This window comes from Curcuma longa, chromosome 14, assembly GCF_044706935.1.
Source record: "Curcuma longa cultivar G26 ecotype Majalengka, Jawa Barat chromosome 14, ITB_CL_G26_1.1, whole genome shotgun sequence".
Lineage (NCBI taxonomy): Eukaryota > Viridiplantae > Streptophyta > Magnoliopsida > Zingiberales > Zingiberaceae > Curcuma > Curcuma longa.
The window spans coordinates 295,313-307,544 of record NC_133874.1 but is presented as its reverse complement, the minus strand read 5'-3'; the positions used below and the strand labels follow the sequence as shown (position 1 = coordinate 307,544).

The following is a 12,232-nucleotide window of genomic DNA, read 5'->3' as shown; positions in this document are numbered from 1 at the left end:
TCGGCGCCTTCTCGGCCGTCGTATCCACCTACCATCAGAAGATCAAGTTCCCAGTCGGAGACTTAGTTGGGGAGGCGCGAGGCAACCAATTGATTGCGCGAAGGTGTTACGTCGACGCAGTCCGGACGGAAGCCAGGAAAGCCTGACGAACCCAAGGAGCTGAAGTACATGCAGTGCAGGAAGCATTGAATCCTCGTGCGACAACCGAGAAGGAGCTCTTACAAATATGCCTTGATCGCCCGGAGAACACTGTGCACGTGGCCGCTGGAATTGCCAGCCAAACTGAAGCTAGGACTGGCTGAATGCCTCCGCCGGAATCAAGATGTCTTCGCCTGGACTCCGACAGACCTCACAGGGGTTGCCCCTTTTGTGGCCATCCACCGCCTCAACGTTCTTCCGGGAGCCCGCCCCGTCAAACAGAAGTGACGACACTTCAGCCCTGAACAGAACAAAGTGATCCGAGAAGAGGTGCAAAAGCTGCTGAAGGCCGGATACATCAAGGAAGTCCACTTCCCTACGTGGCTGTCCAACGTAGTGCTGGTGCCGAAGCCAGGCAACAAATGACAGGTCTGCGTGGATTTCAGAGACTTAAACAAGGCTTGCTCGAAGGATTGCTATCCACTGCCCCGGATTCACTAGCTAGTCGACTCGACTTCCGGACATGAATATATATGTATGCTGGATGCTTATCAGGGGTACCATCAAATCCCCCTTTCTGTGGATGACCAAGATAAGGTCAGTTTTATAATGGCAGATGGAACTTTTTGTTACACTGTTATGCCATTCGGACTCAAGAATGTTGGAGCTACTTACCAGCGGTTGATGGACAATATATTCCGACAGCAACAGGGCCGTAACATTGAAGTATATGTGGACGACATACTGATTAAGTCCGAAAGGGGAGGCTCCCTCATCACAGACATAGAAGAGACCTGCAACACTCTGCGCTGATACGACCTAAAGCTGAATCCAGCCAAGTGCTTATTCGGAGTCCGAGTGGAAAAGTTCCTTGGCTACATAGTAACGGAGGAGGGAATTGAGGCTAATCCGGATAAAGTGCAAGCACTATCCCAGATGTCTCCACCGCGCAACCTTAGAGAGGCACAGAAGTTGATGGGCCGGATCACCACGCTCTCCCGATCGGCGGAACGCAGCCTTCCCTTCTTCAAGGTCTTGAAGAAGGCACAAAAGTTCGAGTGGAATGAAGATTGCGACAAGACATTCTTTGAGCTCAAAGAGTATCTCTCCCAGCTCCCGCGACTCGCCAAGCCTTCTCCAGGCGAGCCACTATGGATGTACCTGTCAACCTCTCATTCGGCCGCCAGCTCCGTACTAGTAAAACAGGAAGGTCAGTCCCAGCATCCCATTTATTTCTCCAGTCACCTTTTCAAAGATGCAAAGACCCGATACTCCTACCTTGAGAAGTTGGCATGGATGTTTGTTCTGTCCGTTCGGAAGCTACGCCCATACTTCTTATCCCATCCGGTTACAGTCATGACCAACAGTAATCTGAGCCGGCTACTCACGAAGCCCGACGTCTCCGAGTGACTCATCAAATGGACCATGGAGCTTGGGGAATATGATATTCAATATCAACCTCGGACAACCATCAAGGCCCAAGCCTTAGCCGATTTTCTCACGGAAATACCGGAAGGCAAGCCGGAGCAGACCTGGAAAGTATATGTGGACGGCTCCTCCAATCGGCAAGGAAGCGGAGTTGGAGTTGTATTGATCTCCCCTCAAGAGAGGAGATTCAACTTTCCATCAAATTATGCTTCCGCGCCTCCAACAATGAAGCTGAATATGAGGCTGTGCTTGCTGGCCTGCAAGCAGCCAAGCGAATGGGAGCTACCCGAGTTCATCTGTATTCCGACTCTCAGCTGGTGGCACAACAAGTAGAAGGACATTACGAAGTCCACAATGATCGACTTCGTCGATATACTGAGGCCTTCACGAAACTTAAGGCGGAGTTCAAAGAAGTTTCCCTCTTGAAGATTCCTCGTACTGAGAATGTTAAAGCAGATGAATTAGCCCGACTGGCCAGCTCCCTTACCGAATGGACAGACGAAGGGCCCGTCACTCAGATAGCCTTCGTTGCCCAAATAGACCAGTCTGAAGCAGTAACAGAACCGGAGGATTGGAGGAGTCCACTCTTGAACTTCCTCAAAACAGGCGTCGCCCCTTCTAACTCGGATCTGGCCAAAGTACTCCGAAGGCACGTGACCCGATTCACCCTGGTAGGAGATCAGCTATACCGGTGCGTTTTCTCCCGTCCTCTGCTCAAATATTTGGGGCCAGAAGATGTTGATTATGTTTTGCGGGAGGCACACCAAAGGTGCTGTGGCAACCACCCAAGAGAAAGATCGCTGGCTCGAAAGATCCTGTTGGCAGGGTACTTCTAGCCGACTCTCCAAGCTGACGCGACAAAGTTAGTATCAACCTGCCTACATTGCCAGAAATACCAAAGTTTCTCGCGGCGATCGACTGAGATGTTGAAGGCCTCCACTACTTCATGCCCTTTCGACCAATGGGGCATGAACATTATAGGACCCTTTCCGGCAGTGCCGCAACAAAAGAAGTTTCTGCTAGTCGCCGTGGATTACTTTTCTAAGTGGGTCGAAGCCGAAGCCCTCGCCCACATCACCGAAGAGGCCGTTATCAAGTTCCTATGGAAGAGCATCATTTGTCGGTATGGTATTCCACAACGGCTAGTCTCCGACAACGACCGTCAATTCCAAGGGAAGAAGATCCAGTCTTGGTGTCAGGGGCTCAACATCCAACAGGCGTTCACCTCTGTAGCCTACCCTTAAGCCAATGGTCAAGCTGAAGTCACCAACCGAGAAATATTGCATGACCCGAAGACTAAGTTGGATTACGAAGGAGGCAGTTGGGTGGAGCTACCGTGTTTATTGTGGGCCTACCGAACCACGCCAAGGGAGAGCACCGGCATGACACCATTCCACTTGGTGTATGGAGGAGAGGCCGTAGTGCTAATGGAGGTAGGAGTCCCGTCAGACAGAAGAAGGCTCTACGACGAAGACAACGGGGAGCGCCGAAGGATAGAGCTGGACCTTGTCACTGAAGACAGAGACCGAGCCGCCTCACGACCTACCGACAGAGAATGTGCGCCACCTACAATCGACGGGTCATCCCCAGGACATTTCAAGTGGGCGACTTGGTGTGGAAGAAGGCAAAGCCGACAGGCGACGTAGGCAAACTCGAGCCACCCTGGGAAGGCCCTTACCGGGTGATCAAGAAGACGAGCTCTGACGCCTACTACCTCACCGACCTGGAGGGCAATGACTTGATTAGGCCCTGGAACGTCACACATCTTTGACCTTACTATACTTAGCATCTCTTAACACTAAGCTTCATTACATGTCTCACTTCATTTCCTATACTTAATGACAGTAATGCTTCCTACAGGCCCTCCCCGTGCCAAGGCTCTTTGGCCATTCTCAACACTTTCCCGACTGGGACGTAGTCGCGGATCGAGCCAAAATTAGGTCTCAGACCTACTCCATCGACATAATTAGGTCTCGGACCTACTCCATCGACATTATTTAGGTCTCGGACCTACTTCATCGACACTACTTAGGTCTCGGACCTACTCCATCGATATAATTAGGTCTCGGACCTACTCCATCGACATTACTTAGGTCTCGGACCTACTCCATCGGCATAATTAGGTCTCGGACCTACTCCATCGACATTCCTTAGGTCTCGGACCTACTCCATCGATACTACTTAGGTCTCGGACCTACGTCATCGACTCTATTGCAAGGCAAGCTGACGCTCCTCTCCATCGCACTCACCTTCCCGCCACGGAAGCGATCGCCATTGCCTGCAACTTTCCGATTCGGAAGCAGCCGCCATCACCGTCGCCTTCCGGCTCGGAAGCTATCGCCATCATCATCACCTTCCTGATTCGGAAACTATCATCGGCACCGTCACCCGTGATTATCGCTCTCCACAAGCCCGGTGGGAGTCTAGTCTTCCTCTTCCCCGGACCCCGGGACTTGCTAAGGCAAGGAGCCGCGTCGTCTTCTGCGTTATCGTCCGACAAACGCTATGTCAACTAGGTGATCCTGTTAGACGACTCGAGAACAACCCACATTCGTCCACGCTTCGAGCCATACGGGCAAATCGCCCATCATTTGATAGGATACACCACTCGGCCAAGCATGGCCGAGTCCGAATGACCAAGGCACACAATCTCAACTCTAACTACTTCACGGTGCCGGAGAATGACTTAGCTGTCTCGCGGTCCTTTCTCAAAGCTAAGTTTCCCTCTCCCTCTCCACGACTCGCCCTTCTTACTCCTTCAACTTGGACTAGTTACACAAAAAATCGAAGAGAATGCTAAAAAGCAACAGAAAAATCAAGGGGAGCCAACAAAATCTTTCATTAATATTGAAAAAGTTACAAGGAGAAAGGCCGGAGCCAAATACATCTATTTCTTCTTCTTTCCTTTCCCCTTGCCGGCTAGAGGCTTCTTCACCACTGCTGATGCTGTCCGAGCCGATTCAGGCAGCCCCTTCCATACTTCTTGAGGGTCTAGTTGGTCGAAGGCTTCGTCCGGGATAACCACGCCCACCGCTTGCAACTGCCTCAGTGCACCCTCGAAGCCGGATTGGAGCATGCCGGCAGTCCGCTCCAAAAATTGATCGGTAAACTTCTTGGACTGTAGCTAGGCCTCCTTGGCCGCCTCGAGCCGCTCCTCTTCGCTGACCTTGTAGGCAGCGAGCTCATTCCGCGCATCGGCCGAAACGCCCTCGACCACCTTAGCCGACTCAGTTAAGTCAGCTACCTGGCTCTTCAGTTGAGTGGCCTCTTCGGTCAGCTTGGTAATTCTTTCCTTCAAATTCCTGGACTCGTCACAAGCGAAGTCCAAGTCGGCACACTTCTGGTCCAGCTGAATCTTCAGCTCTCTTATCTCTTCTTCCTGCTTAGCCAGCCGGTTGTCTTGGCTAACTAACTGGTCCTTCTTCTGCTTCAATTCCTCCTGGTCCTCTTGCTCCTGGGTCCGGGCCTCTTGCAGCTCCCGTTCTAAGTTTTCAGCCCTGTCCTCGGCCGTGAGCCGCTGTGCCCTAGCAAGACTGGCCTGGTGCTGATGTTGGTCAGCTACCGAACGGGCTACTTGTAGCTCCCTGACCATGTCCGATTCCTTGGCCTGCAACTCAGCTACCTGCTCCTCCAAAGAGCGCAATTGAGCATGAGGCTGAGGTTGGTTGGCTGCCGATCGAGCTGCTTCAAGCTCCGTGGTCAAATCCGCTTCCCTGGCCTTCAGTGCAGCCACTTGTTCCTCCAAGGAACGCAATTGGTCTTGATGATGGGGTTGGCTGATAGCTGATCGGGCTGCTTCGAGCTCCTTAACCAGCTCGGCTTCCTTGGTCTGCAGCTCGGCCACCTGCCCCTCCAGGAAATTAAAGTGACGGTAGACACCGGGCAGGCGGTTGTGCAGCTCCAGGTTCTCGGCCAGGATCTGCAGCGGATGCATTAGCTCTACCTATCTGGTATAAGAAGGGAAGTAAGAGTCTGAAGAAACTTACTCGAATCAGGCTGTATGCAGAACGGCTGGTCATGTCCGATAACGTCAAAGGGGCATAGTGTGCAGAACCCCGAAGCGCGAGTCCGGTCAATAATATCATTGACGTCCTCTCGCCTGAGTGGAGCATCCACCGGAATCGGAGGCAACCGAACCTCTCCTGGTGGAAATACGCCCCTGGGGAAGATCCCTGCCGCACCGGGGGGACAGACTGTCGCCGGATAAATAACGCGGCGAGGCGACTCTTCCCTGGTGGTACGAGGAATAGCTTTCCGCGGCTCCAGGCTTGAAATCACGTCTGCTATCTGGTCTGAGTCCAACGTAGGAGCCGAAGGAGTAGCAGTCGGGACTTCGCTTGCCGCTTCCTCAGGCTCCTCCCTTTGGGGTGAGGAAGCTACTGCCGGCTCCTCACCGGACCTCGCCCCCGGCACCTGCCTCTCTGGTAACGGTTCTGAATCTGCGGCCGCTGTGGATGAAGCTGGTTCATGAGCTGGTACCGCGCCCGTCTCCATGGTCGCCCGCATGGGTTCGCCAACGGGCAATTCGGCTGCTGAATGCGCCAGTGATTCGGCCCGCGCTGACGATACTCGCGCTACCGTTCGCTCCTTAGCCCTCATACTTGATTCAGCGCCCGGTGTAACTTCGGCTGCCCTCCGGGGACTTAATGGCTTCTTCTTCCTAGGCTTGGATGGCGGTTCAGGATGAGCCTTCTGCTTCAACTTGCCTACCTCTGCTGCTGGAGGACGTGGCCGAGACGCCGGCTCGTCAGTAGGCTCATTGATAGTCAATGCCTTGGCTTTCGGAGCCCTCTTGCGTGGCTCCTCCACTCGGGGCCGCTTGGCCTTAGGGACCTTCTCGCGGGTCCCCTCCGTAGCGGGCCGCTTGTCGACTCGGTTGGATGGTGCGGCCGAACGGGACCTCAACTTGGATCCCACAGTTACTGAGCGACTGGCGGCTGAAGCTGCTGCCACTGGACTCCCTTCGGAATGACCAAGGGTCGTCAACTTCTGAAAGGACGCGTGGTCCCACTTAATGAACTTGTTTGTTGACGCTGCCATCCAGAGATCCTCTGCAAAAAACCAAAACACACATGAAATTAGATGACAATGGACTAAGGTTACGACACTAGCTTACCAAGCGGTTGAGACAGCTCCGCAGCTATGGGGCTTAAGCCTGCCCGAAACAGGAGACCCTCCTCACCGATCAGTCACTCCACATGGAACTTCAAGCCGTCCAACACTTCCGAAGCCATTGTGTAGGTGGCATCCTTTTTATAGGCCCCCAGTCGAGGAGGGGGCGGAAGTTCGTCCTGCCACTCGTCTATGTGAAAAGGACTTGGGGGACGGACGAAGAAAAACTTGGTTTTCCAGAATTTGAGGGAAGAGGGGTACTCGACAAGGAAATTGAGTCCAGGCCGGGCATTGAGATAGAAAACCCCACTCTCCTTCCTTTTCGGATAGAAAAAGTAATAGAAAATGTTCGGGTTCAAGGGGATCCCGTAGACCTTGAAGACTAAACAGACACAGGTCAGGAGGCGGAAAGAGTTGGGAGCTAATTAATTGACAGGGACCCCGAAATACCCAACAACCCTTATGAATAACTTTGGGATGGGAAATCGTAACCCTCCTTCCAGCTGGTCTTGAAATAAAGTCTGAAAGCCAAGGGGCGGTAGGTGGGGCCGGTGATGACGTTTGGGAACCTTAATCTTATATTGACGGGGGATCTCGTACTGGAGCCTCACCGCCGACCTAGACGCTTTATCGAACACCAAAATCGCGGACTCAAACCAAGCACTATCGGACTTAGACATCCCTACTAACCTAACACAGAACACGGAACAAACCCGGAAGGAAAGCAAGGAGGAGGAAGAAGCAGAGCTTATGCCGGAAATCTCGCCGGAGAAGGAAGGTCGAAAAGGCGAGGGTGACGGCGAGAGCAGCAACAACACGGACAGCAGGAAGACGCGCACAGACAACGAACAAACAAGCTCACTGCAATCTCACGCCAACCATATATACAGAAACCCTAAGTGGCTACGACCGTCCGATCGAGCGGCGTAAAAAAGGCAGGCTTCAGCGCCCACCGTCGGATGATCACAATTCCTCGAGGAGATCCGTTGACGTCAGGGAGACGATTCGGCAATCACGTCGGTCCGCACGCCTCCTTAATTACCTGTCTCAGAAAAGACAGCGGCCTTCTTCGCGCTTGCTCGCCGCCATTCCTCCCATTAATGCAACCAACAGCTTGGCGACAGGTGTCCTCTGTTGATTAGTCTCCCTCTAAACGATGTGACTGCCCAGCTGTCCCGCTCATCTGACTGAGCGATGTCTCCAAACCAGACTTAGACTCGAGTCCGATTCGGTCTAGTCAGTTCGACTCACGCTCCCTTCGACTAGACTAGTGGGGAGGCTTATGTTACGGGGATAATTCGAGGAGCCCTTAGTCAGATTCAAGTCCAAGTCTGTTCCCAACACACTGGTCCAGTCCGCTAAATCTGTGAACTTGATTGATCAAGTCACTCAATATCGAAGCCTACTCATTCGGCTATCCATTGGCCGAATCACCCCACGCGGCCATCGCTTGGCCGAATCCCCCCATTCGGCAGTAACCTTGCCGAATCACCCATTCGGCCATCCACGGGCTGAATCACCCATTCGACCATCCACTGGCCGAATCGGCCCACGCGGCCATCGCTTGGCCGAATCCCCCCATTTGGTAGTAACCTTGCCGAATCACCCATTCGACCATCCACGGGCCGAATCACCCATTCGACCATCCACTGGCCGAATCGCCCCACGTGGCCATCGCTTAGCCGAATCACCCATTCGGCGACAACCTCGTCGAATCGCCCCACACGGCCATCGCTTGGCCGAATTCCCCCATTCGGCAGTAACCTCGCCGAATCACCCATTCCGCCATCCACGGGCCGAATCACCCATTCGACTATCCACTGGCCGAATCGCCCCACGTGGCCATCGCTTAGCCGAATCACCCATTCGGCGACAACCTCGCCGAATCGCCCATGCGGCAGTAGCCTCGCCGACTCGCCCATTCGGCAATGACCTTGCCGAATCGCTCCTCAGCTGAATGGCCCATTCGGCCATCCTCTGGTTGAATCCGCCATGTGGACCTTCCTTATTCACTTGGGCTGTGAAGCACTTGGACACCGGAAGCCTCGCTCACGTGTTTGATAGCACGCTGGATTGACCAAGCGCCCTACAGTGCCCTGGTACACCTCATCATGATCTCTGACAAGCCCACGCCCCCATTAGTTAATACTATCTCTCTGCTACCTGCACGGATGGTGACAACATAAAGCTTTACCAACGATGGGACAAGGAACTCGATTGTTCCTGCCACCTCATTAATCATGATGAGATGTTCCTTAAATGATGACGTTACAGGTATGCACGCTCATCTCCTCCTTAAAATGACCACTCCCATCGACAGGTATCTCTCTCTCGACCTCTCTCATTTTTTCTATTCTCTTCACGCTCTAGCTCTTCTTCACGGTTCATCTTCTTCCTCCCACCGTCCCTGACTTGAGCGTCGGAGTGATCGCGCCAAGACACCCCCTGGCCTTCCCACTGATGTTCTCTGTGTTCGCAGGGTCTAAAGTCCTTGCAGCTTTTGCCGATCCTCGTCGGCTCCGGTGAAGTTCCAGGGGACCTTGAAGCTACTACCGCCCTCAGCTCCCTCTACTATTCCATTCCACGGCGAGGAGGGTCAGGTGACGTGTCCCGATGCAGTTCTCAACCGAAACATTATCTTTCATTCGTACATAGTTAAGGTGCATCTTAGGAATTTCGTAATTTTAGTTTCACATAAGTTAACTTTGGTGCATATTTGAATTATGTGTAGGGTCTAAAGAATGTCCACATCTGCACAATGGCATGATATTATCCACTTTGGGCCTAAGCCCTCATGGTTTTGTTCTTGGGCTCTCCCCAAAAGGCCTCATACCAATGGAGATATCTTCCATCCTTTTAAATCCATGATCTTTTTCATGTGTTATAGATGTGGGACTATGTTTGCACCTTTGCAACCCAACAATCCCCCCCTCAAACAAAGGACCACAGGCCCCCCTCAAACGGAAAGCCTCCGTTTGATGTCTGAATCCTCGACCCACCAGGACTTCCTGCCCAGTCGCAACCAGGACTTCCTGCCCCTCAGTCCACTCGACCTACTAGGACTTCCTGCCCAACCGCAACCAGGACTTCCTGCCCCTCGATCCACCCTGACCTACTAAGAATTCTTGCCCAGCCGCAACCAGGACTTCATGCCCCTCGGTCTACCCGACCTACTAGGACTTTCTGCCCAGCCGCAACCAGGACTTTATGCCCCTCGGTCTACCCGACCTACTAGGACTTCCTGCCCAGTGTCTGGTCCTTCTTGATTCAAACACGGGAGCCCCCACTTCCTTTGTTTTTAAGGTTCAACCCACATGGTTAGATCCGGATCATGGCTCATCCGGCGGTTAGTCCGGTGAAGAGCGGCCTCGCTCTGATACCAATTGTAGGGTCTAAAGAATGTCCATATCTCCACAATGGCATGATATTGTCCACTTTGGGCCTAAGCCCTCATGGTTTTGTTCTTGGGCTCTCCCCAAAAGGCCTCATGCCAATGGAGATATCTTCCATCCTTTTAAACCCATGATCTTTTCCATGTGTTATAGATGTGGGACTATGTTTGCACCTTTGCAACCCAACATTATGGAACCGCACCAATCCTATATTATAATATGGGCTCCTTCTTACTATAAGTACATTAGTCTCTCTGTGTTTAAGATATCATATGTCCGTTAATTAAATGAGTTATTGATAACTCGAATTTAATTAACTTCTAGTCCAAGAGTAGTATCACTCAACTTTATTATCATGCGGACAAGGTCCACCTGCAGGGTTTACATGATAATCCTTATGAGCTCTTCAAGGTGAATCATCAGCCTATATTTAGGACACAGATTCCTTCTATAATCAACAACCATCATGTACATAATACTACTTCCCAACTCATCGGGTCTTTTGATCTATCGCTCTAAATCTCACCTTTTGATGAATCAAAGAAGTACATACTAAGTACATGTATTTGTTATTATATCGGGATTAAGAGCATGTATATCTATAGTAACAAAGACTTTGTTCGATTATATAGTCAATATAAATCGAACAATCCTCAGATGGTCCTGCTCAATACACACTGAGTGTACTAGTGTAATTCTATAGTCAAGACAGACTAAGACCAAATTACACTACAACTAGTTCAATGGTTTGTCCAATTCATCTTGGTTGTGAACACTGTTTAAAATATATAAGGAACTGATAACATGGTCTTCTGTGTGTGACTTCGCACACCATGTTTATCTACAATATAGATTAAATGGACACTTGGATAAAAACTAAATACAAACATTGACCAAATGTGATTCTCATTTCAGAATATTTATTTACATAGATAGCTAGGATATTTATATGCATCCCAACAGGGTTGTCCTATGACACGGAGTCTATCGAGCAGGTCCTGAATTTATGTGTGTAGCCCACTTGTGGATTCGCCTTCTTGCATCTTAATGTTGTACAATTTGTTAAACAGAAGGTCACGCTTGCTCACTTTAGTGTCTGACGTCCCTTTATGAAGCTCAATGAGTTTGTCCCATAAGTCTTTTATGCTTATAAATGGACCAATCCAATTGAACTCTTCCTTGGTTAAGCTACATTGGAGCATCTGAGTTGCCTTGGCGTTAGCCTTTCTCTTTTGCTTTGTGGCTACGCCCCATTTCTCACACGACTACGAAATGCTGTCATTGTCTATTGGAATTGTGAACCCTATCTAGATCACGATCCACATTTCCACCTACATTTTGAGGTGGTACTCCATTCTACCCTTCCAATAGATGAAGTCTTCTCCAGAGAAAGTGGAGGTTTGGCGATGTTATAGCCTTCTTGATGGGTCATTTATCTTGAACACACAAAAATAAAGGAATGTACCAAGACTTGGTCTTGGATTAGTAGTGCTGGAAAAAATAAGTAATTGAAAAATTAGAGCTAAAAAATAAAATAAAAAAATGCTCGGTTAATGGTGGCACTAAAATCGAGCACCCCTCCCTTTGATACTAATTGTAGGATCGAGTAGAGCGCTAGAGAGGGGTGAATAACGTTGTTTCACATTTTCACTCTTTTAAGAAAACTTGCATAAAACATGACTTATACAATATCAGAAAGTACAACAGAAATAGATATGAACAAGTTTGGTTTTACTTGGTTCATAGCCATAGGCTGCTACTCCATAATCCACGATTAGTGATTATTTTGACGGGTAATTCACTATAATAACTCACCTCTTACGAGAAAAAGTTTGTCTCTTTTATAAATACGTTAGGATCGGTAAACTTATACTGTACTAAGAATTTTAAGTACAGAAAGCGATACAGGAATTACCAACTGAGAGTAGTAATAGCTTATAGTTGTTGGTGCAGCTCCTTGATGTTACGACGACATTCTGGATCAAAGATTTGCGCATAGGAGGTCGTTGTAGAAATGTCTTGAATTGATTCTAGGATTCCCCCTCTTAGCTACTTATAAGGCCTGATCCGGGCGCTTAGAAGTCATTCCAGGCGCCTCCATGTCATCCCGTCGATCCACTTTCGTTGTTAACTCAGCATTTTCTGAGCGCCTATATCCCTTT

General features: G+C 50.4%; 2 protein-coding genes across 2 annotated transcripts; both read left to right on the top strand.

Moving 5' to 3' along the window:
* The first annotated feature begins 1,074 nt into the window (after nt 1–1,074).
* On the top strand, nt 1,075–2,402 carry LOC141845354 (uncharacterized). The gene is made up of 2 exons (XM_074733421.1): nt 1,075–1,544; nt 1,655–2,402. Exons 1-2 carry the CDS (start codon nt 1,075–1,077, stop codon nt 2,400–2,402), a joined length of 1,218 nt encoding a protein of 405 aa, XP_074589522.1.
* Nucleotides 2,403–2,489: 87 nt separating this feature from the next.
* Nucleotides 2,490–2,810, top strand: LOC141845353 (uncharacterized). Its single transcript, XM_074733420.1, has one exon. The coding sequence runs from the start codon at nt 2,490–2,492 to the stop codon at nt 2,808–2,810; it is 321 nt and encodes a 106-aa protein (XP_074589521.1).
* Nucleotides 2,811–12,232: the final 9,422 nt, after the last annotated feature.